General features: G+C 48.3%; 1 protein-coding gene across 5 annotated transcripts in view; it reads right to left on the reverse strand.

Moving 5' to 3' along the window:
- The window catches only part of INSR (insulin receptor), a 135,528-nt gene that overhangs the window by 35,094 nt on the left and 74,435 nt on the right, over positions 1-25,999 (reverse strand). For all 5 annotated transcript variants that reach the window (XM_072787405.1, XM_072787406.1, XM_072787404.1 and 2 more), the window contains 7 exons: positions 18,405-18,726; positions 12,960-13,108; positions 11,289-11,433; positions 8,717-8,931; positions 7,645-7,771; positions 4,943-5,193; positions 3,511-3,678 (listed from right to left, as the gene is read on the reverse strand). In XM_072787405.1, coding sequence (XP_072643506.1) covers positions 3,511-3,678; positions 4,943-5,193; positions 7,645-7,771; positions 8,717-8,931; positions 11,289-11,433; positions 12,960-13,108; positions 18,405-18,726 — 1,377 coding nt within the window. The remainder of the gene's footprint in view (positions 1-3,510; positions 3,679-4,942; positions 5,194-7,644; positions 7,772-8,716; positions 8,932-11,288; positions 11,434-12,959; positions 13,109-18,404; positions 18,727-25,999) is intronic.

Below are 25,999 nucleotides of genomic sequence, written 5' to 3' on the forward strand. Positions count from 1 at the left end.
TTCAAAGAAGCACAGAAAAGGGAATTGAAAAAAGAAAAGAAAAAAAAAACAGAGAAAGAGAGAGAGAGAACCCCAACTTCTAGAGGGCAGTGTCCTAAAAACACAAAGTTGCGAGCAGCCCGGGTGGCTCAACAGTTTAGCGCCGCCTTCAGCCCAGGGCATGATCCTGGAGACCCGGGATCGAAGCCCACGTCAGGCTCCCTGCATGGAGCCTGCTTCTCCCTCTGCCTGTGTCTCTGCCTCTCTCTCTCTCTCCCTGTGTCTCTCATGAGTAAATAAATTAAAAAATAAAATAAATTTTTAAAAACCCACAAAGTTGCTTTTTGGAGTACCGCAGCGGGCCGCACCTTGACCCCCGAGGCCAATCCCAGGGGCACCTGCCGTCCACCGGGTGGAACACAGCCACACTTCTGGGATGACCATGAGGATGGATGCTCCTCTCTGCAGGCAAAAGCCACCAAGGGCCCTGGGGTGCACCTCTCCTGCCGCCAGCCCTCGTGCCCACAGCCTCCTGGGGGCTGCTGAGCACTTCTTTCCTCTCCCCTACCATGGTCCGGGAGACAATGGGCTCTAAGGGCCTTCCCGTGACTGGCTGAGTATCCACTCGGAAGCCCAAGTATTTATACAGCTGTCAAAGCCTACCAGGGACTCTTAAAAAATATTTCTGATATTTATTAATAGACACAGGCTAACCTGGCTGGGTTAACCATTACGGACCGGTAATGGCATTAGGGGTGGGAGAAAAAGGTTGGGTTTCCTTAGTGAGGGAGGATCCTGAGAATTTTCTGGAGAGGAAAGGACTTTTGGATCAGGCCAGACACAGCTCCTCGATCCTGTTACTCCTTCTGGCCCCCACCGCAGGGCACTTAGAGTCCTGTGGGTTTTTTTCTGTGACTATGTAGTAAAAGTATAGGTAATGAGTCGCCTCGGACAGTCCCGTCCACAGAGACGGAGGAGATGGTGGGAACTGGTGGGGGGTGAAGGTCAGAGTTTCATGGGGACAGAGGTTCAGGTCGGGGGAGATGAGAAAGTTCTGGAGACAGTGGTGGGGGCAGATGCACAGCAATGCGAATGTGCTTCTTGTCACTGAGCCGCACACTTAAAAATGGTTAAGGGACCCCTGGGTGTCTCAGCGGTTGAGCATCTGCCTTGGCTCAGGGCGTGATCCCCGGGGTCCTGGGATCGAGTCCCGCATCGGCCTCCCCGCAGGGAGCCTGCTTCTCCCTCTGCCTGTGTCTCTGCCTCTTTCTGTGCGTCTCTCGTGAATAATAAATCTTTTTTAAAAAATGGTTAAGATAGTCAATTTTATGTTATATACATTTTACCACAATTTTTAAAAATGCAGTTGATAATGCCGTGCTATAGAACCGAAATATGCTAGGGGCGTAGAACTTAAACGTTCTCTCTCTCTCTCTCTCTCTCTCTCACACACACACACACACACACACAAAGCCAAAAATATGAGATGATGGAGAATTAAGTAACTACCTGGGAGAAACGCCTTTAGAGCATACAGGCAAACCAAAATCATCCCGATGGGCACGTTCAGTATCTTACAATTTTACCTTTCAATATCTTATCATTCAACCACACACCAATAAAGCTGGGAGAGAAAAACCCCACTGGTGATACGAATAGGAAACCATCACAAGTCCTAGTTAGTAAGCTTATTTATTTTGTGCATTTTTTTTCAAAATTGTGGTAAAATGCACATGACATAAAATTCACCATCTCCATCATGTCTAAATGCACAGCTCAGCGGCATGAAGCACAGTCACACCATCTACACCCACTCCCACCATCCATCTCCAGAACTTTCCATTCCCCCACACGGAGACCCTGTCCCCCTGAAACACTGACTCCCCACTCCCACCCCACCCCCGGCCCCCCACCATCTGCCTCCTGCCTCTGTGGACAGGACTCCCCCGGAGACCTCCTGTGGGTGGAATCCTACAATATCTGTCCTTAGTTTATTTTTAACTACATAAACTTTGTGGTCATTACAAATTACGTTTAAATAGCCACATTGTAATGATAGATTCAGACTTCCAGAATAAAAGCTGTTATTCTTTAAAAACAAAAAACAAAACAAAAAAAACGAAAGCACTGCGGGCCGCTCCTGGTGGTGGTTCAAGCTGGTGGTTTCGGTTACTCGAATGCAGGGCCAACAGCTCACAGCTAAGCCGAGGCCTGTGCTTGCTCTTGAGTTATATAAAGCATCTGAGGAGATAAATCACGTTTGCAAGCCTCAGCTCAGGCGGGAGATGAGGTCACAGGCATACATATAGCACATGATCTTAGAGTTGGGACGGCTCCCAGAGATCATCTGGCCTCCTGCCCCTTCTCCCGAAAAGGAGGCAGCCAGTGACCAGCTCGGTGACTTGCCCAAAGCCCTACAGCAGGTCAGAGGTCCAGCCAAGAGTAGCCCGCAGGCTCGGGCCTCATCCAGGCCTCGCCAGCAGACACTGAGCCTTTGCCTCCAAGGTCAAGAGCTGAGGAAATGATGAACTCAAAACCAGCCACAGAAAAATAAATACAGACAAACGTAAAAAACAAACAACAAACAACAAAAACCCAAAGGGGGAAAAAATGACATCTGTTTCTCCGGTTGGATGGGATGTTTTTTTAATTCAGTTTTAAATTTTTAAACTAATGTATACAAACCAGGTTGAGGCTCAAATAATTTTCTGTTTTCCTGCAAAGGGATGAAGCCTATTAAGTAAACAAGATTAAAGACTGTGTGGGTGGTAAATCATCACTAGTATGAATTCTTCACGGAGAGCGTAGAAGAAAACACATGATCACTCCTCGCTACCTCAATCCTTAAAACTTTAGTGTCTAAATGTAGAGGCTAATTGGATTTAAATAAAATAAAAATAAATAATTAAAAAAAAAAGAAATGTAAAAAAAAAAAAAAATGTAGGGCCTGAAACTCTTCCCTGCCTTCGTCAATAACCTCTCAACTCCCAGCTTAGCCCCAAAATCCAGGGGATTTACAGAGCTGCATCCCCAAAGCAGGGAAGGAGGAGGAGGAGAACGTTTCAGAAGGAAATGGTGCCAAGACATGGGAACTATCTGGTTTTGACATGAGTCTTCAGAGTGTCATTAGGTGATGATGTTTATTTTTTTTTTTTAAGATTTTATTTATTTGAGACAGAGTGTGGGAAAGAGAGAGCACGGCAGGGGGAAGGAGCAGAGAGCAGAGGGAGAGGAAGAAGCAGACTCCCTGCTGAGCAAGGAGCCCAACACAGGGCTCGATCTCAGGACCCTGAGACCGTGACTTGAGCCAAAAGGCAGACACTTAACCGAAAGAGCCACCCAGGCGCCCCCCTGGGGATGTTTAGAAATGTGTCCGTGTGTTTTTGCACAAGAGCCAATGGAGTGTGTATGCACATGCCCCCGCACCTCACCCCCCACCCCTGCTTCCACTGGGAAACAGGATGTGCAGAGATGCTTCCCTGGGAGCAGGACAAAGTGGCTCATCTGCTCCCCACACCTGCCGGCACTCACCTTTGAGGCAATAATCCAACTCATAGAGCTCACTGTCTTCGGCCTGCCTCTCCCAGAAAACCAGGTAGTGCGTGATATTGCCATTGGGGTCAGAGGGAGGCTTCCACTTCAGAATAATCTGGGACGAGGAATTCGAAACCGAGATTGGATCCAGGGGGACGGAAGGATCTGCAAAGGAGAGAGGAGACAGGTCCACCATGAGCGGGGGGGACTGGCTGTCAGGCGGGCCTAGGAAGGAACACAGCAGGTAACGAAATCATGAGGATGTTCACTGCAGTGTTATTTAACATCAGAGAAAACTGAAGATGCGTGGAAAGCTCCTGGGGCAGGTGCAAGCGTTACCAAATCACAGTCCATTTGTACCACAGATCATCACACAGCCACTCGTTCGTTCTTTTAGGCAACACACATTTACGCACAGAAGGCCCCAACTGTGTGCCAAGCTATCTCTGTGCGGAGCACCGGAAAGACGCTGGGGCAAGGGAGGATAGTGGGGAGAGACAAATAAACTCACATTTTCTGGCTAATGTTTGCTCCAAATTGAACCCAGTTGCAGGGCAAATGCCAGTCATCCGTTTCGCGGATATGGCATCTCATTCTGACATCCCCCAAGACGTACCACCTTTGAGCTCCACAAAACCTGCCCCTCGAGAATGCAGGTGGCTGAGGGAGTCAGTGAGGTGCGGGGGTGGGGGGCCTCAAGGCAAAGAGCATCATGTGTACAAAGATCCGGAAGCTGGAACTTTCCAGAAACTGTGGAGTCCTTTGGTATTGCTGGAGGATACGAGATGGATGGGAGGGAGCCCGACTCATAAAGTCTGGACTGTATCCCATGGGACAGGGCTCCTCACCCTCAGTACTACAGACATCTGGGGCTAGATAATTCTTGGGTATGGGTCTGTGCCCTGTGCATCGCTGGATGCTGAGCAGCATCTGGTGGAGTTACCACCCCACCTCCACTGTCATGATACCCAAAACTGTCTCCAAACCTCACCAGACGTCTGTGGGGGTGCAGAATCACCCCTGGATTGAGAACCTCCACCACAGGAGAACGACTTAGGCTTTATAAAAATACAAATACAACTAAATCGCTATGAAATATTCCAGCCCCCTCCCCCGAAAAAAATGGAGGGGGGTAGGGCACAGAAATGAAATAAAAATAGCACAACACTGTAATTGTTGAAGCCGGGAGACAGTCCATGGTGTTCATTTTTTTTCCGACTTTTGTGAATTATTTGGAAATTTTCCAGAATGGGAAGGAATATTTATAGACTCCTCAGGTGGCTTGTTGCTACTGCCTTGTCTTTTGAAATTACAAAAGAACAGCCGATGCTTTCAGAAGCCAATAACCACATAAAAGAGCACTTCCTACAAATGTTACTGTGTCGACCCGTTCAAGGCAAGATGTCCAGGCCACGGAAGAAACACTTACTAGTGGCATCTGTCTGCACATAGATGATGTCACTCTTGGCTCCATACGTGCGGCGTTCATCAGAAAAGGTGACCAAGGTCTTGACAAAGATGGCATATTGGGTCCAGGGCTTGAGACCCCGCATCAGCCACCCCGGGTGGTTCTGCGATTTGGGGTCGTTGGACCGCAGAGGTGGGTCAATGTCCACCACCGTCCAGCTGTTGGAGCCACACGCGTCCTGCCCATCAAACTCGGTCACATTCTGATAAGGGCTTTCAAGACAAAGCAGGAGAAGGCAGGTATCATTCCATGACTATGGCTCTGAGGACAGATATGCAGCAGGGGAGGTGACATCCTATAGGGTTGTCTCCTGTTCACCAAAAATCTGATGCCACCAGGAAAAATGACACAGGTCCCGAAGAGAGGGGACTCTTCCCCTTATCATTCAACTTTCCGACTATTGTCAGTAGTGATGATGACACCAACTACCTCGCTACTTATTGGTAAGACTGCATGAGAGGGGCGCCTAGGGGGCTCAGCCGTTAAGCATCTGTCTCTTGATTTCAGCTGAGGCAGTGATCTCAGGGTTGTAAGATCGAGCCCCACGTCGGGCTCTACGCTCAGCACAGAGTCTGCATGAGATTCTCTCTCCCTCTCCCTCTGCCCCCTCCCTCTCCCTGTGTGCATGCTCACTCGTTCTCTCTCTCAAATAAATAAATAAATAAATAAATAAATAAATAAATAAATAAATAAACAAACAAACAAACAATATCTTTTAAAAAGAAAAGACTGCATGAGAGATCGTGTGCTACTTCTCAGCACACAATCAGACACATGATAAATCTTCAGAGATGGAACAATTATTACTAGGAATATAATCACAACTTCCACCACCTCCCTTTAGAATTTCAGGAAAGTCAAGGATGCCTGGCTGGCTTGGTGGGTGGAGCGTGTTTGACTCCTGACCTCGGGGTTGTAAGTTCGAGCCCCATGTTGGGTATAGAGATTACATAAAAATAAAATCTTTTTTTTAATAAAATCTTTAAAAAAAGAATTTCAGCACAGTCGTATATAGTAGACCCTTGAACAACATGGGCTGGACTGGGTGGACCCATCCACACATGGATTTTTTAAAGTACAGGGCCATAAATGCATTTTCCCTCCCTTACGGTTTTCTTAAGAACATTTTCCTTTTACTACTACTAGCTGACTTTATTGTAAGAATAAGTCTATAATACATATAATATACAAAATACATATCAATCAACGGTTTATGTGATCGGTGAGGCTTCCAGCCAATGGCAGGTTATTAGTAGCTAAGTTTTAGGGGAATCAAAAGTTATATGTGGATTTTTGACTTGGGCGGTGGTCAGTGCCCCTAACTTCTGCATTGTTCAAGGCTCAATTGTACTCAAAATGAACAAGTTTTGCTTTTTGTATTTTTGTGGGTTTTTTTTTTAAAGATTTTATTTATTTATTCACGAGTGACGCAGAGAGAGAGGCAGAGACATAGGCAGAGAGAGAAGCAGGCTCCCTGTGGGGAGCCCGATGCAAGATTCGATCCCAGGACCCCAGGATCATGCCCTGAGCCGAAGGCAGATGCTCAACCACTGAGCCACCAAGGTGCCCCAAAATGACCAAGTTTAATGGAGACAGTTTTAGTTTGAGAAGATGAGAAAGTTCTAGAGATGGATGCTGGTGATGTTTGCACAACACTGCAAATGTACTTCATGCAACTGAGCAGGACACATAAGCATGGTTCAAATGGTCAATTTTACATTAGATATGTTTTGCCACAATTAAAGGTTGGATTTGCTTCGACATGAATGGAACTGGAGGGTATTATGCTGAGTGAAATAAGTCAATCAGAGGACAAACATTATATGGATTCATTCATTTGGGGAATATAAAAAATAGCGAACGGGAATAAAGGGGAAAGGAGAGAAAATGAGTGAAAATATCAGTGAGGGTGACAAAACATGAGAGACTCCTAACTCTGGGAAACGAACAAGGGATGGTGGAAGGGGAGGTGGGCAGGGGGTTGGGGTGACTGGGTGACGGGCACTGGGGGGGGGCACTTGGCGGGATGAGCACTGGGTGTTATGCTCTATGTTGGCAAATTGAACTCCAATAAAAAAATAATAATAAAATAAAAATAATAAAAATGAAAATAAATTCTTTAAAGGTTGGAAAAAATAGAAAATGGATACAAAAATAAATTTTTATTTTTTATTATTTAAAAAAATTTTTTTTTTTTATTTATGATAGTCACAGAGAGAGAGAGAGAGAGAGGCGGACACACAGGCAGAGGGAGAAGCAGGCTCCATGCAACGGGAGCCCGATGCGGGATTCGATCCCGGGTCTCCAGGATCGCGCCCTGGGCCAAAGGCAGGCGCCAAACCGCTGCGCCACCCAGGGATCCCCAAAAATAAATTTTTAAAGACCCACTCAGTGGACTGAGCAAATTTTGTTAAGGACGTCTTGTTGAGGTGTACGTATATGAGGCAAAATGGAATATTGCCGTAGGAACTTGGCCAAAAGAAACCTGTTTCAATTTCTGGTTTTGACAAATGAGGATGTTACTAACTTCACATGCCATCAGCTTGTGAGATGATAAAAGGGATCCTGTAATCGCTATTCCACAAGGAAGAGAGAGAGAGAGGCACCTCAGAGGGGAACCTCTGAACACACACAACCCACACACGTCTATACCCTTTACTTACGCCTCTTTGTAGAAGAGCATGAACCCCAGGAGGTCTCGGAAGTCGGGGGGCCAGTAGGGCTCCCATTTCAGCAAGATCTTGTCATAAGATGTCCGAATGTAAGAAAATTTAAGTAGTTCGTTTTCACCTAGAAAAGTTTAAAAACATTAATGACATCAGCATTAAAAACTTGTTTCAGGCCCCAACAGGTGACCCAACATTTCCAAGAGCATCTGGGAGAAGGGAGGTGTCAGTCTGCTGCTCCCCGGATGGGTCTCACCCCCACAAGCCTCCTCCTGGTGTTCGGAGGCAAGAACTGGTCACGCAAGTTGGTCCCCACGCAGCCAGATGCTCAACACAGGAACAGTGGTCAGCACCGAACTGAGAAGGACAACTGGCCGATAATTATTGGGAAAAGTGATTTTTCAAGAGTGACGACTGTCCTGGCACAATTTTCTCACACACGTGGACTTTCAAGCCTTCCTTGTCAGAATATATGACTCCAGTGCAAACTGAATATGGGCCAAGTGAGTTTAGAGAGCACGCAGGCCTTGGAGAGACGATGCCTTAGAAAGAGTGGGATGCAAGCCCCCCCCAAGCTACACCCCAACCTTGCTCTCTCTCCCTCTCCTGAATTCCCACAAATCTGCAGCAAAGACCCAGCTCTTGGAAGCCTTGGCACCTTGCTGCTCTGATATTCCCTCGAGAGAGAACCTGTCAGAGGAGTGAAGTCAGCTGGTAGCCTCCAGCTATGCAGCAGCTGCAGGACCTGCTGGAGCACTAGAGCCAAGGTCACCTATAAGGAGAAATCCATTCATTCATGCATGCATGCATTCATTCATTCATTCATTCAATGCAGATGTGGCATCTTCCAAAATCAGGCACTGTCTCTCTGAAATCACAGAGATATGATAGACCTGTCCTTGGCATTGCAGAAATAGAACTCTGAGCTGCTTTAGCTTGGGGGGGCAATGACACCTGCCACCAACTCCACCCCACCCCACCCCCGCTGAGGGCCAGTGCAGTGCTCAAGGAGAAAGACAGCCGCCTTATCTGGTCCTCGGGCTGGAAGGACCAGGACATCACCACTTACAAGACGCCTGGTCCCCGTTGGTCTTCAGGGCAATGTCGTTCCTCTCCTGGCGCCCCTTGGTTCCTGAGACTTCCTCCATCTTGTGGATCTCAGACAAGCAGAGTTTGGGATTATAGTGGAAGAAGAGTTTCCCCTGAGTGATGGTGAGGTTGTGTTTGCTCCAGTCCCATAGCTGCCTTAGGTTCTGGTTGTCCAAGGCATAGAAAGAGTAGTTCCTACGGGAACACACACAAACCTTGTCATTCCCTGGCTTGTCACAGGCAGAGAAAAAATGTAAGAATCCTCCTCTTTCACTTTCCTAGTTTGAGTCCACGTCAAAATAACATCTCAGATGGAACAGTTTCAGTAAAATGCATTATTAAAATTCACTTCCCTGATTCGTTTTGAAGACTTTAAAATGTGGCCACTGGATCGTTTAAAGTCACACGTGTGACTTGTGTCACATTTCTTTCTTTTTTTTTTTAATCTTATGGGGAGGTACTTTGAGACTCTGTAAATATCCTGTTACTCATCAAATTTTCACCATTTAGCATCTATTCATGTCTGAATTGATTAGTACTCACTGATTTTTTTTTTTTTTAAAGCAGGCTCTGTGCTCAGTATGGAGTCCAATGCAGGGCTTGAACTCACAACCCTGAGATCAAGATCTGAGCTGAGATCAAGAGTCAGACTCTCAACAGACTGAGCCACCCAGGCACCCCTGACTTGTACCATATCTCTAGTGGATGGTACTGGTCTAGTTCTAGGACACCTATGTAGGGGGTCATAAGCACAATCCAAATGAAAGGTCTAGACCTCAGCAAACAAGGCCATTTTATGGCAGAAAAATCAGCATGAGCTGGTGAACGATTCAAGAAGGTGGTCTAAACAGTTCAGTGCAGTGGCTTCTCAAATGCCACTCATAGTCCCCTCTTCTCTGACTTCCTCTACTATACAGATTGGAAAAGGTAAATATTCATGCATCCAGCCTTCCTTGCAACTGGGAGCAGCCACTTGACCCTGTTCTCGCCAAGGAGACATGAGAAATCAGTGTTGGGGTTGAGAGTGTGGAAGGGTCCAGGCAGGGTTTTATTTCTTAAGGAGACATTCTCAATTGGCATGGGCCTTTGTCCTTCCCCTTTTCCCATTGGTTCCACAGTTGTGAGGCTGGAGGCGAAGCAGCCATCTTACGACCATGAGGAGCACAAAAATGGACAGAACCTAGATCCTAAGTTGGGGTATCTGGGGAGCTCAGTCAGTTAAGCATCTGCCATCAGCTCAGGTCATGATCCCAGGGTCCTAGGATCAAGACCCACATCAGTCTCCCTGCTCAGTTGGGGAGTCTGCTTCTCCTCCTCCCTCTGATGCTCCCCCTGCTTGTGCTCTCTCTCTCTCTCAAATAATTAAATATTTTTTAAACACCCTAAGTTATATCATTGTAAGTTTAGTTAATAATACTGTACCGCATATTTAAAAGCTAAGAGAATAGATCTTAAAAAAGTTCCCAACACAAGAAAAAAATCTTGTAACTATATGGGATGATGGTTCTTAACTAGACTTATCCTGGTGATCATTTTGCAATGTATGCAAATATCAATATATGCAAATATAGAATCATTATGTTATCACCTGAAACATAATATTACATGCCAACTATACCTCAGTAAAAAACAAAACAAAACAAAAAAAACTAAAGTTTTCTCGCCCCACCCCCAGTTTTATTGAAATATAACTGATTAATAAGACTGTATTAGTTTCAGGCATACAACATTACAATTGATACCTGTAGATATTACAAAACAATTAAAAAAAACCACCCTAAGTTCAGTTCACATCCATCACTTCACATCATTTAAAAAAAAAAAAAGTTTCTGGGGCACCTGGGTGGCTCAGTGGATGAGCGTCTGCTTTCAGCTCAGGGCGTGATCCCAGGGTCCTGAGATCGAGTCCCACATTAGGCTCCTCACAGGGAGCCTGCTTCTCCCTCTGCCTGTGCCTCTGCCTCTCTCTGTGTGTCTCTGATGAATAAATTAATAAAGTCTTTAAAAAATAAATTGTTTCTTGTGATGAGAACTTTTAAGATTTACAGTCTCAGCAACTTTCAAATGTAAAATACAGGTTGGCTAATTACAGTCACCGGGTGATACATCACCTCCCCAGGATGTATTTATTTTATAACTAGAAATTCGTGCCTGTTGACCCCTGGCACCTGTTCCCCTCCACCCAGTCCCCCCACCGACCCATGGTCCCCCAACCTCTGGTAACCGCCAATCTATTCTCTTATCTATAAGCCTGGTTTTTTGGTTTTGTTTTTAGATGCCTCACATAAGTGAGATCCTACAGTATTTGTGTTTCGCTGATTTATCTCACTTGGCGTAACATCCTCAAGCTCTGTACATATTGTCGCAAATGGCAGGATTTCCTCCCTTTTTATGGCCGAGTGATACTCCACTGCGTGTGTGTGCCACATCTTTATCCATTCATCCGTCCATGGACACAGGTGTTTCCACGTCTTGGCAAAAACCCCTAAGTTGTTTGAAATCACAAACCTCCCAGGGAGCATTCGGGACACACCCAGAACCGGGCCACCTACCCGATCTCCAAGGTCTCCCCTCGAATCAGCCGCAACTTCCGGAAAAAGGAAAGAGACACAAGAGCATAGGATCTCCGGATTTTCAGGTACCCGGAAATCTCTTCAATGAGTCCGAGGTTGGCCTCCAGCTCGGCCGCCAGGTTGTCTAAAGAAAGGAGAGAATATCCAGTGAGCTTCTACAGAAATACTTTAATCTTCCCATAACTTCCCATAGTGAGGAGTCAACCTATAGACTGCAGATGACTTCAACATACCCTGATCATACTCAGAACAAGAACCCAAAGCCTGTACCACAAGATCTGCAAGTCCCTATATAAGTGACCAGTGCTTTTTTTTTTTTTCTCATCCTTAACCTTGTCTACCCTCCTCCAGACACACAGGCCTCCCCATCATTCTTTAAACAAGCCAGGCCTCCTTCTGCCCCAGGACCTTTGCACTGGCTTCCTCCTTTGCCCAGACTATTATTCTCTCACAGATCTGCTTGGTTTGCTTCCTCTCCAGCTCAAAGCATCCCACCTCAGACCATAAACCCTTCGAAAACAGCAAACCCCTTATCCTCTATTTCAGAGGTTGGCAAATGACAGCCCAGAAGCCAAGCCCAGTCTGTTTTGTCAATAAAGTTTAATTGGAAAAGAGTCTCGCCCAGTTGTTCACAAGTTCTCTACAGCTGATCTTCCTCTACGAGAGCAGTAGTAATGGCAGAGACCGTCTGGCCTGCACAGCTGAATATATTTATTATATGGCCCTTTATAAGAAAGAGTCGCCGATCTCTGCTCCCTCCATTACCTGTGCTTTACTTCCTCCTTTCGTAGTGGGATCCACCCCAGGTTTACGTTCTATGTATGATGATGGGCTTATTCGTAAGCTCCATCACACATGGGCTCTGCTTTCTTCACTGCGAGTATTTGGTAAATGTTTGCTGAATAAGTAAACAGAGGGATGCCTTTTTGCCTGCGATGGTATTTCTGGAAACACGGTCCCCGACCTGCAACGCGGCAGGCATGCTGCCTACTTGTTAAAAAAAAAAAAAAAAAAAAAAAAAAGCAAATTCCAGGGGGCACCTGGGTGGCTCAGCAGTTGAGCATCTGCCTTCAGCTTAGGGCGTCATCCCAGATCTCGGGTCCAGGGATCAAGCCCCACATCGGGCTCTGTGAGGGGAGCCTGCTTCTCCCTCAGCCTGTGTCTCTGCCCCTCTCTCTCTCTCTCTCTCTCAGGAATAAATAAATAAAAATCCCTAAAACACAGAAAACAAATTTTTAAAGATTTATTTATCTATTTATTTATCTATTTATTTATTTATGATGGACAGAGAGAGAGAGAGAGGGGCAGAGACACAGGAGGAGGGAGAGGCAGGCTCCATGCAGGGAGCCTGACGTGGGACTCAAATCCAGGACTCCAGGATCGCGCCCCAGGCCAAAGGCAGGCGCTAAACCGCTGAGCCACCCAGGGATCCCCAGAAAACAAATTTTTAATACATAAATAAAAATGCAAATTCCCGCATAGGAACATTAATTTCCAACTTGGAAAATTAGAATCTCGGGGCAGCTGGGGCCAGGACTGGGCTGTGAATTTCAGGTCTGGAAGCCAATGCCTCAAGGGACTGACGTGTGTCTGGGCAGGTGGGTCCCGGCCAGCTGCAGCCCCCCCCCCATCACCCTCCCCAGCACTCACTGCCCCCTCGAATGTTGATGATTAGACTTCCGTTGACAACAGTGCAGCCTCGAAGCTCCTGGGCAGACGTCACTGAGTCGATGGTCTTCTCGCCTTCCAGAATGTGGCAGACCTTGGGACAGGGGCCCAGGCACGGAGTGCACATCAGGCTGAAGAAAGAGCGGAGAGAGGGGGTCAGGGCACCCAGGACCCCATGCGCGTGTCAGGTTACACCCCTACACTGAGGCTGGGCGCTGCACCCACAGCACCCTGACATCTGGGCCCGAGAATTCTCCGCTGTGAGGGTGTCCTGTGGCATCCCTGGCCCTCACCCACTTGCTGCCAGTAGCACCTGCCCCGACGGCATGACAGCCAAAAATGGCTCCAAACATTGTCCCCTGTGGGGACCGGGGGCAAAGCACCCCCTGCCAGGCCTCCATGGTGGCAAGCCCAACAGCATTACCCCGCAGTCAGGGGACTCACACTTGCCCCCCAAAACGATGGGGCTCCTGCCATACCCCAGAGGAATGGGATTCACGCTGCCCCCCAGCCCCCGTGGAGGATCACGCTCTACCCCGAAGAGACAAGACTCACACCATCACACTGAAGGGATGGGGCTTGGCTGTCACCATAGTGATGGGAATTATTCTGAGCTCACGGGCCTTTCGGGGGGCTTCCACTGCCCCCCCAAGGCAGATCTCAGGCGGCCGCCCCAAGGAGATCCGGCACTTGCTGTTGTGGGGATCTGACGTGCCCACACCTAGAACACAACCTCATGCAGAACAGCATGTGACAGCAGCCTGTGGCTTCACTGATGACAGCCGAAGGTCCCCGAATACACAGGCCCCAGGGATTCCTGGGGAACCGGCCCTCCCCCACGCAGGGTGCAAGGTGCATTCTTGGCGAGCGTGGCCCTCATAGGTCCAGGCAAGACACAGGGTCCGGGCCAGGCAGGGCCCCATCTTCCATCCCTCTGGGTAACGGCCTAAATCCTGTCACTCTCATCCCCCTGGTTCAGAGGTGGGCATGCACCCAAGTCAGCCAAGTGAGGGTTTTACCAGAACTTCCCAGAGGGAGAAACCGTCTAAAGCACTTGGCACACAGAAAACAAGAATCATCAGTTCTTGCTCTGATGACCACTTTTTATCAGTGGTATCGTCGTTGCTACTGGTGTTGGCTACACACCATGTCGTTGCTACTGGTGTTGGCATGTTCAGTTCTTCAGAATGACCTTTGGGGTGGCAGTCCCAGGCCCTGGCACGGAGCTCCAAAGGCCCTTGGAATTTTCTGCATAGCATCTCTGCTATGCTAGTGAGGTGACAGGTGGTGGTCCCATGCAACTCTAGGATGGGGGCTGGTCACCCAAAACACCAATGATAGGATTAGATCTGTGGGTCTTTCAGCCACTGGAGACGGAGTTCAATCACGTGGTCAAGGATTCGCTTAATCACACACCTATGTGATGAGACCCCAGGAAAAATTCTGGATACCCACTCAGTGGCGCGTCCTGGACAGTGAATGCATGTAGGATTCCACAGGGCAGAGCTGGGGCTCTCTCCTTGATAACATGTGCGTCCCTAATAATAAAGCTGCAGTTGTAATATGGGTAGTGTAAGTGCCTGATGGTAAGCTTTGATTGCCAAGGCATCCACTTCCTAAGACATCCCTCTGGAATAAATGTATGGCCAGTTGCGGGACACGTCGGAGCAACACGGCCGATAAGGAACCTGGCTGCCCGGCCATGAAGCTCCCTCTTCCAGAAAGCCCTGGGTAGCCTAGAGAGTTGCCTGCCCAAGTGACCCCACTTCCGTCCCACCCCAATTCCTCTTCTTATGCTTTAGATTCACCAGTAAAGAGTGATCCCATGAAACCCTGGACAGCCCACCTCGGGCTCTAACAAAGGTGGAACCCCCAGTCCACACTGTCAGTCTCTCTCTCTCTCTCTCTCTCTCCCCCCATGAGCTCACTGTGTGGCCCATGAGGGTGCCGTGAGCCCTCTGGTGAGGCCTTGTGAGTCATAACCCTCGTTCCTCAAGGGTCCCAGATGGTCTTCGCTGAAGCACGTGTGGCGATCATAATGAGAACCACCAGGGCCGGCCCAGCCATAAACAGGGGCCCTGATGGGGAAAGGTCTGGAGCTCGCCACATGCGACGCCTGCCTCCTGGGAGAGCCCTGTGGGCATCCCTAACCAAGGATGCTACCATTAACAGGCTCGGGATGGCCTGAACAGCATGGATTTCTTTCTTTTTTTTTTTTTTTTAATGTAAATTCTGCAACTTGTTCTAGCAAATTATCGAACCTAAAACAGGTTCAGTGAGAACCCCTATGTTTATAGCCAGGTGATGAGAAGTACGGGTGGCCTGGGTACCCCCATAGCGTGGCTGGTATCTGGAGTGAGGGCAGTCTTATGAAGGACACAGTGTGATGCTCACTCCAGGAGGTGGAGTGGGTCAGAACTGCATTGCAGACACCTGGTTGATACCAGAGCAGCTGGGGTGGAAACCGAAGAGTGACCAAATGTTTGGGTTCTTTTGTTGATTCTGCAAATATTCACAGAGCACCTATTATGTGACAGGTGATATTCTAAGCCAGGGGTCGGCAAACTCCGGCCTGCAGGCCAAAGCCAGCTGGCCACCTGTCTTTACAAATAACATTACGCCAGAGCCCAGACACACCCGTCGGTTTGTGTATCGTCTATGGCTTCTCGCATGCTATAGGGGCTGAGTTGCGTAGCTGCAACAGAGACCATATGGCCCTCAGAGCTGAAAATATTTACTATCTGGCCCTTTGCCAACGCCCGTTCGAAGCTGCAGGCACACAGGAGTGAGCAAAACAGACGTACTTTCCCTGTGGGAGATTATCATGGCCACAGGTTGTTTGCAGCCCATCCCACCAAGAAGTGCGGTTTACTTCCCCATTCAGTGAATCTGGGCTTGGCCGTGTGACTTGCTTTGGCCAATGGGACGTTAACAAATGTAACACAAGTAGAGGCTTGAAAAGTACTTGCACACACATGGGAGCAGCCCTCCCTGGCTGCTGGGCTGAGAAACCACATGGAGGGAGGCCTCGGCTGCCCATCTACGATATGAGAGGCTCTACTATACCATCCAGTCCGGGCTGGCTCAGCCCAGCCAAACCACCCGTCAACCCACGAAATCACTATAAATCATAAATGAGTGTTGTTTAAGGTCACTGAGTGTTGGGTGGTTTGTTACACAGAAAGAGCTGACCGATACACTTGTGAAACATACGGTCAGGTTGGGTTAAAATGAACAAATTGGCAATTAAAATATCAATTAGTGATATCTGAATCATTGTGATAGCAACCGGTGATATTGAATCATTTATCAAATATCATTGATCAGAGTGAAAACTGTGTGATATGCCAAGAAGGAGCTAGATACTAATTCAGACAGGGCGGTCAGATAGGGAAGAGGGTTCTCAGAGGAAGTGACTTTTCGGCTGCGACCTGGATGACAAGAAGCCAGCCACACCAAGATCATTCTAGGGGATGCCCCACACCTGCCGCACTCTTAACAGTCACTCAAATATCGAGCCCTCCTCGTGCCAGTAAAGGGCACCCTGGTGCTCCCACCAGGTACCTCAAAGGGACCATAGACAGTGAGGCTTCTTAATCAATCACGTGGGTTCCGAGACCTCTGTTCTGAAACTGTCAGACACCAATTTCCCAGATAAACCACCAGACTGGAAGAAAACATATCTGGTCCTATTTGATATCAAACCACATTAGAAAACGAGGGCCCTAAAGTCTTTCATAAAATAAAAAGCTTCAGAAGGAAAGCTAATGGGGCACCTGGGTGGCTCAGTGGTTAAGCATCTGCCTTCAGCTCAGGGCGTGATCCCAGGGTCCTGGGATCAAGTCCCGTATTGGCTCCCCGCATGGAGCCTGCTTCTCCCTCTGCCTGTGTCTCTGCCCCTCTCTCTGTGTCTCTCATGAATAAATAAATAAAATCTTTAAAAAAAAAAAAAAGGAAAGCTGGTAATTTTTTTCTTTAACCAACAAAGTAAAATATTGCTACAACAAGTTATAATTGGCGTCTCTCACTTTGCCCTCCTCCCCTCAGTAAAGGTCCCAGACATCACAGGATGTGCTGCCAGTTTCCCGGGGTTTCAGTTCTAGGGGCTGTTGTACCATCAGCAATTGCATCAAAGAAATCTCCTCTACATCTCAGGTCTCGGTTATCGTCAGGGAAAAAAAAAAAAAAAACCTTTTATGTAAAGCCAGTGTCTTTTAAACAAACATCTCAGTGGAAGATGTTAATATCCATGCTTTATTTCAAACATGGAAAAACAAAAACAAAAACAAGAAACCCAGATATGAATCAAAAGGAATATAGTCATTTTCCCAACCTGACTGATAAACTGGCCAGGAAAAAAAAAAGAGAAAAAAAAAAAAAACTGGCATGCAAAGGTGATTTATAGAAGCCTATTTTTGACCAACAAAGCCACTTGATAGGTTTTGTCAAAAACAAGTAAAACAAAACATGTTGTACTTGCAGGTTTCACAAACACTCCAAGAGAGGCTCCTAAGGACTGAAATAAAGATTGTTTTCCTTCCCACCCACTCCACCCGGGGAAATAAAATTTCCCACCAGAACACGCTCGCTTGGCTAATTCTCAAGTCTGAAGAGGAAGATTTTTTACGTAAGCAGATCAGCTCAAGGCCCCTTGACGTGCGTCTGTTTCTGATTTGGTTTTTGTTGTTTTGTGAGGTTTTTTTTTTTTTTCCAACCCTCCGCACAAAAACCAGGAAACAGATTTTTTAAACTTGGTTACAGCCCTGAGACACCGAAATAGCTCATCTGAGAAGCTAACAACATGAACAAAAAGTCTGTGATGTGCGTAGGAAATCTGACTCACCGCCGAGGACAGAAAACCGTATTCCTCACCCGAACAGGAGGAAACGGTCTGATGGCACTGTCCTTCAAAAAGAGGCGAAGTCCTGAGAATAGTCTAGAATGGAGTCTCTTCCTCCTTGTGATCCAGGCTAATCTCAGCTCGCTGCCTGGCTCCAGGGTGCAGAAAACGTAAAAACCTCAGCTCTGCTCTTGGTTGTAACACCTGGGCAGCTCCATCACTGCGGACAGTCCTGTCCACGTGAAGGATTCTAGCAGAAAACCAAGCGCTCCTGCTTTTGCATCTTCTATTCCCAAAGCTAAGCACAGAAAACCTTTATAAAGGGGTGTGCAAAGGTGTTGAAAACATTTACCTCTACTCTCTCATCCTTTACAGAAAGCTAGTCGACTCCTGCTCCAAAGGCCAGGATGGAAACAGGAGGCAGAAACGGCATCCGACAGACCCAAGAAGCTGGCCACTTGCTTGTAGCCAGTTAACTCCTGCGTGTCACACAGTTTTAACAGGTGCCACCCCCACCGCCAAGCCCGTGTCGCTCCCCCCTCTGTGCCGCCCCCGCTCCGTCCCCGGAACCTGCGCCCAGGACTCACTTGCTGGAATTCATCGTGTAGCCAGAGGGGCACTCGGGGATGCACTTGTTATTGTGGATGACGTACTGGTGGCAGCCCTGTCTCCGGGAGTTCTTGCATTTGTTGTGCAGGTCCTGGCAGAAGCTGAAGTTCACGCAGCGCCAGTCTTGGAAGTGGTAGTACGGGGGTGGGCAGGTCTCCACGCACCTGCCATCCAGGTAGAAGTTGCGACAGGCCACGCACTTGGTGGGGTCGTCGGGCTCGGAGCAGTTGCCTAAACACTCGCTGTGGCAGCAGAGGCCCTCGGCGGTGCAGCCATGCGACTTGCAGATGGTCGGACAAACTGGAGGGGGAAAGAAAACAGCTGGTCAACAGCTTCGCCCAATTGCTGTCTGCATAGACGGCAGGTCTGGGTGAGGGAGCGCAAGCCAAACAAAATAGTAACGGGAAGAGTCTCACTTCTACTATACTTGCTCCATGCCAGGCACAACTAACAACTCGTGTCAGCCCCCAAGCCAGTGGCTTGTTCCTCGGTATTTAGGAGCACTTCGGGGGGCACCTGGGTGGCTCAGTGGGTGAGCGTCTGCTTTCAGCTCAGGGCGTGATCCCAGGGTCCTGGGATCGAGTGCCGCTTCGGGGTCCCCGCAGGGAGCCTGCTTTTCCCTCTGCCTGTGTCTCTGCCTCTCTCTCTGTGTATCTCTCATGAATTAATTAATTAATTAATTAATTAAACAATTTACTTAAAAAATTTATTTATTTATTCATGAGAGGCAGAGACACAGGCAGAGGGAGAAGCAGGCTGCCCACAAGGAGACTGACGCAGGACTCAATCCCAGGACCCTGGGATCACGACCTGAGCCAAAGGCAGGCACTCAACCACTGAGCCACACAGGTGCCTCAGATGTTTTGCTTTGTTTTGAATTTACTTTTTTTTTTTATATTTTATTTATTTATTTATGAGAGACACAGGCAGAAGGGGAAGCAGGCTCCCTGAGGGGAGCCCGATGCAGGACTTGATCCCGGGACCCCGGGACCACGCCCTGAGCTGAAAGCAGATGCTCAACCACTGAGCCACCCAGGCATCCCTGTCGCCTCGTTTTTTTGTTTTTTGGTTTTTTTTTTTTTTACCAGAATTTGTTAATTATAAGTCTACAGCATGTAAACTTCCACAGCGGCTTCTTTAATCACCAGTTCACGAATGTCCCGCCAGTGTGACCGTCGGCTCCAGCAAGCCGGCTCCAGCACGCTCCTGCAGGACTGGTAAAAAGAGACGGTATTTTGTCCATTTCCTCCACGTTACAAAGGGGGAAACCAAGGTACAGGAAGGTTAAGCCAATTGCCCAAAGGTCATTTATCACTTCAACAGACATCCGATCGCCTCGATCTAAACATTGCAGCCAAAGAACAAGGAAGTGCAGGGCCCAGGTGGCCACAGACCCTCCCTGCGGCGGGGTCTAAGGGAAGAAGCAGGTTAGTCACCCAAACACACAGCTGGGCAAGTGCCTAAGCAACAAGCACGGAGCCGGAGCCGGAGGTTAGGGGAGGGGGTGTTTCTGGTCCCTGCAGGTGGGGAGGCCAGAAGTTGGCCTCTGATTTCATGGCCCGGGGAGCTCCTGGCTCCGCGCAGCTGAACTCGCCTCCCCAGGTCTGGACTCTGGCCTGGCTTCCCCCAGCAGCTTGTCACCCATCCCCTAAATACACCCCCTCCCCTTGATTTCAGTCTCTCAGCATCCGGCCTGGTCCCTAATAACCAGCCTGGTCCCTAATAACCGGGCCTCCCTTCCCAGTCTGCGGGCAAATCTGTGCATGGACCAGGGGCTTTGCTGAGGCTGGACAGACCTCGGCCGTGACCCCACCGGTCCCTGGAGTCGCTTTCTTCGCTCACACACTCTGCACGGCCTGAAGCACACTTTGGACGCTGGTGAGTGTTACTGACCCCAAGCCCCTCGGGCTCTTTGCTGCAGTAACTTTAATTAAGGCCCCAGTGGAGCCCAACAAATCGGCCCCTGCAGCCGCATTCCCACAGGAGCAGCACCATCTGATGGAACTTTCTGCGAGGACGGGAATGTTCTCGAGCTGCACTGTCCAACACCAACACGGTAGCCACTACTCCCCTGCGGCTCTCGTGTGTGGTTAGTGCAATGAGGAACCAATTTTTTTTAATTGTGGCAAAATACACACAGCATAAAATTGACCATCTTAGCCATTTTTAAGGGCACAGCTCAGTGGCCCTTAAAAGGGGCCCAAGGTAGAACCACCACCACCACCACCACCACCGCCGCCGCCGCCACGGCGACCAGCCATTCCCTCCATCCATCACCAAACGTCCTCCTCTTCCCAGACTGAAACTCTGTCTGTATTTAGAACACTGATTCTCAGGCACCGGGGTGGCTCAGTGGTTGAGCGTCTGCCTTTGGCTCAGGTCATGATCCTGGGGTCCTGGGATCAAGTCCTGCGTCGGACACCTCGCAGGGAGCCTGCTTCTCCCTCTGCCTGTGTCTCTGCCTCTCTCTTTCTCTCTATCCCTCATGAATGAATAAATAAATAAAAATATTTAAAAAGTGAAAATAAATAAAATCAAACACTGACAACCCACCCCCTGCTCAACCCTGAACTCCCACCATCTCCTCTCTGTCCGTGTGGACGGGACTCCTCTGGGCACCTCCTGGGAGTGGAGTCATATACCACGTGTCCTTATGTGACTGGCTTATTTCACTGAGCATAATGTCTTCACGACTCATCCATATTGTACCAGGTGTCAGAACTGCTCTCCTTTTTAAGGCTGAGTAGCATTCTACAGCGTGCATATACCACATTTTATTTTTTCATTCATCCATCAATTGGCACTTGGGTTGTTTCCACCTTTTGAGGCATTGTGAATAATGCCGTGAAGATCATGGATACACAAATCTGTCTCCGAGACTCGGCTCTCAATTCTCCTATGTGTACACCCAGCAGCAGAATTGTTGAATCATAATGGTAATTCTATTTTTAATTTTTTGAGGGACTGCCATACTGTTTTCCACAGTGGCTACACCATTTTACATTCCTAGCAAGCGTACCCAAGGGTTCCAATTTCTACTGAAGAATTAAACTTTTCATTGGATTTCACTGGGTGTTTTTTTTTTTAAGATTTTATTTATTTATTCATGAGAGACACGGAGAGAGAGGCCGAGACACAGGCAGAGGGAGAAGCAGGCTCCATGCAGGGAACCCAATACAGGACTCGATCCCAGGACCCCGGGGATCACACCCTGAGCTGAAGGCAGACGCTTGACCACTGAGCCCCCCAGGCATCCCTGGATTTCAGTTTTAATTTTACCAGCCATAGGTAGCTACTGGCTCCTACACTGGACAGCAGAGGCTTTGAGAATGAAAATCAAGTCCTTGCCAAGGCCTCCAAGGTCCCTTGTGGTCTAGCCTGCTGGCCCCTTGGAGTCCTTCTCCTAGACTCAGGCAGCAACCATTTGGGTCTCCTTTCTGCTCCCCCCCCCCCCCACTGTACACACACACACACTCCTACCTGAGGACCTTTGCATCTGCTGTCCCCACTGGCTGGAGCGCCCTCCCCATTACCTCCCGATGACTGGCTCTTCTCTTCCTTCAGGTCCCAGCACTTTAGAAAGACCTTCCCTGACCTCCCCACTGGAAGTCACTCCCCCCTTCTTAACCATGTTCTAACACATTATCTGATGACATTTTTCTTATGGTATTTATCACTCTCAAAAATTATACTGGCTGTTTGTTGACCATCTGTCTAGGAGGAAGGCTAGAGGGCAGGCTATGTCTGCTCCATTCACAGCACCCGCTCCTGGGACACCCAGTCCTAAGACGGGGCTTCCGCCAGCAGGAGCTCAGGAGGCACAGCTCCGATCACACAGAGAGGAGGCAAAAGGAATGACTCTGGAGCAGTTCCAGGCACCCAACTTTTAGCCACTGGCCCAAGAATGCATCCAAGACTCATCCCCCGGTTGTAGGTGCTCCACAAATATCATGAATATTTACATGCAAATGCAAAATTTGGAGCATCTCTGCATGGTGCATATTCTGACTTTTTACTCTATGGACGCAGAAAGAACTAATAAGGTATAACAGGATAAAGGCAGGTGGAACATCTGGGTGGCTCAGTGGTTGAGCATCTGCCTTCAGCTCAGGCTGTGATCCCGGGTCCTGGGATGGAGTCCCTCATCGGGCTCCCTGTAGGGAGCCTACTTCTCCCTCTGCCTGTGTCTCTGCCTCTCTGTGTGTGTGTGTCTCTCATGAATAAACAAATATTTTTTAGAAAAGAAAGAAAGAAAAAAAGAAAGAAAGGAAGAAAGGAAGGAAGGTAGGTGGGTGATGGAAGAAAGTCTGTGTAGGTTTTTTTAGGGATTACGTACCACCCATTAGATTTTCACTTAATTCTAACAAAGACTCCAGCAGAGAGAGGGGTAGGTACTGGTATCTCCATTTCACATTGGCCAGACAACAGGCCCTTTTGAGAAGCAGCAGGGTCAAAGCTAAACCCTTGATCTTTTGGCTCTGAATCTGATATTCCTGGGTCTAAAGAATCACCGTGGCCATCCACAGGGTCCATGCAGCCAAGGGACGAAGCGACCCTCATTCAGCTTTGGCAACACAGCGCCCGCCACCCCACAGGCCCGCCATAAAGATTTCCTTAAAGAAGCACCAGCCTCCCTTTTCTTGTTTGTAAAATGGGGACAGTTTGTAAAATCCCTTAACTTCTCACAACTAAATAAGATGATGTGGATAAAGCACTGGATTCTTTGGGGTCCATTTTCATTTAGATTTTCATTTAGATTCGTTTTTATTAAGTAGGCTCCACACCCAGCATGGAGCCCAACATGGGGTTTGAATTCACCACCCTGAGATCAAGACCTGAGCCGAGATCGAGAGTCAGATGCTTAACAGACTGAGCCACCCAGGCACTGGATTCTTTGATCAATGTGTAGGTTTGATACAAATTAGCTACTACGGATACTATTATCATGATCGCCATCGTGATTAATGAACTGTCTGCAGGGACCCAAGGGCTGAGGGTCAATGGCAGGAAGCAATATTTAAGGCAGACAACAATACCTAGGACCCACAAAGACCCCACCCTCTGGGAAGGCACATGTGAGAACAGGAAGGGCTCTATTTCCTGGGCTGGGGCTGTGTCTGAGAATCAGCCCTTGAGTTCAAAAGAAGCATTAGCAAAGACCCAACAAAAACTTCCCAAACACATAAGCCTTCCGGCCTAGACAATGCCAAGAAAAAATACTCCACACTTGCACACAAGGCCGGAGGCTGAGAGCAGGAGTTTCCAACTCTATGCTGGAGCCCACCTGAGAAGTACCTCCAGTTCCAGCACAGCAGCTGGCAGGCTTTTTCCGCAAAGGGCCACAAAGCGGCCCCCGAGAAGGTGCATGTGTGCACAGGCATGGTTGTGCCCCATAAAACTTTTACAGAAGCAGGCAAGGGGCTGGATAGACTGCCAGCCCCTGCTCAGGGAAGCATACCTGTGATTGAGTTACCATCCCTATCAGGGCCTAGACTCCGAGGGAGTCAACATCACCTCATAGATGGATACGCTGTAAGTGACTTTCCTCCACCAGCAGACATAACCTCCCAGAGATGCCAGTGTTGTGGCCCCAAAGGACATGAAGCGCCCTATAGCTAACTTTGCAATTCTATTTCAGCGATGACAAATGCTTTGCCCTCCTGCGGGCCTCCTCACCAAAGAGTTAAAAGGAATGGACTGACTGGTGGTGTTCCTTTGCCTTTTTTTTTTTTTTTTTTTACTTAAAAGTTATGTTTTTAACTTTTGAAGACTATGTTTTGATAACGATAAGCCACCTCTGGGTGTCTCCCATTCTGTTTCCAAGTACTTGATCTTATTTAATAGAAATGCCGCTGGGCCAGCCTCTGCGGCCCCCCACCCCTCCCCAGGCTGAATTATGAAAACCACAGGTTGTGCAAGAGGAAAAATGACCAGATGGAGGAGGGGGCTGACTTTCCTCTCCACGAGCTGAGCTCGACCGCCCCCTCTCATAAACACCAAATGAGCCCCAGCCCCAGCCCTCTGAGCCACCCCCCACCCAGGCTGTTTCTGTTAAAGACAATAGCAGCCTCTTTGAGAAAATGTCAAGCAGTGGGGGGGGGGGGTGCCCACTTCCCCAGGACAGGTGCAGATGCACAACGTGTGCATAGGGAACATCTACCCAGATCTCCCAGAGACAGCAAGCACCAGTTCCTCCTCCAAACACACAAGTTCCCTTGTCCATCCATCTCCCTCTTCCCTACATGGTGCCTTGACTGCTGGCCTCAATTCCCTCCCACTTCTCCCTAAAGGTTCCCAAAAACCCCTGGTCACCAGTTACGCTAAAAGCAGCAGCCACAGCCTTCCTGAAACTTTACCTCAAGTGGCTTTCCCACTAGGCCCTGTTGAGAAGCTTGATAACTGCACCCTACATAAATCCATGAAGTGAGGAGGTGGCTCACCAATCCTCTGATTGGATCCTAGAAGTAAGTGCAATGCTCCCCAGAGGGAGATCGACAGGAAGGTCAACTTATTTAGGAAAAGGTGATTAAAGCGAAGGAGGCAAGTGCAATTTGACCCAGTATTTCTCCTGCTAGGAACTGCCCTGCAGGTGAGAGAGAACCTGGGTACCAAGAAACCTGGAAAAGGATTGGCTTCACCCTACAGGACCAGTTGGGTTTATAACAGCAAAGGACTGGAAACACCCGAAAAGTCCATAGCAGGAGACCACGAGAATCAATTACTGGGGCTCAAGGAGTGGAATAGTATGCAGCTGTAAAAAAAAAAAAAAAAGACGGGATCCCTGGGTGGCGCAGCGGTTTAGCGCCTGCCTTTGGCCCAGGGCGCGATCCTGGAGACACGGGATCAAATCCCACGTCGGGCTCCCGGTGCATGGAGCCTGCTTCTCCCTCTGCCTGTGGCTCTGCCTCTCTCTCTCTCTCTCTCTCTCTCTCTCTCTCTGTGACTATCATAAATAAATAAAAATTAAAAAAAAATAAAGACTCTGCATCTTTCTAAAAAAGAAAAAAACAAAAGACGGCATTCTGACGGAGTAAGTCAAACAAGCAAGATGCAGAGAGCAGTGTCTAAAGGATGTAACTCCTTTGTGGAGAAAGGAAAGAATCAAACGTAGCAGGAATGCAAAAACCAGGGCAGCTCATTTGGAAAATAGTTAGGTAGTTTCTTACAAAGTTAAACGTATACTTCTTCTTCTTCTTCCTTTTTTTTTTTTTTTTTTTTTTTAAGATTTATTTTAGCCTCGATGGCTCAGCGGTTGGGTGTCTGCCTTCCACTCAGGTCACGATCCCAGGATCTAGTATCGAATCCCACATTAGGCTCCCTGCAAGGAGACTGCTTCTCCCTCTGCCTGCGTCTCTGCCTCTCTCTGTGTCTCTCATGAATAAATAAATAAAATCTTTTTAAAAAATTAAAAATAGAGGATCCCTGGGTGGCTCAGTGGTTTAGTGCCTGCCTTCGGCCCAGGGCGTAATACTGGAGTCTGGGGATCAAGTCCCACATCGGGCTCCCTGCATGGAGCCTGCTTCTCCCTCTACCTGTGTCTCTGCCTCTCTCTCTCTGTGTGTCTCTCATGAAT

Source organism: Canis lupus, chromosome 19 (genome assembly GCF_048164855.1).
Source record: "Canis lupus baileyi chromosome 19, mCanLup2.hap1, whole genome shotgun sequence".
NCBI lineage: Eukaryota > Metazoa > Chordata > Mammalia > Carnivora > Canidae > Canis > Canis lupus.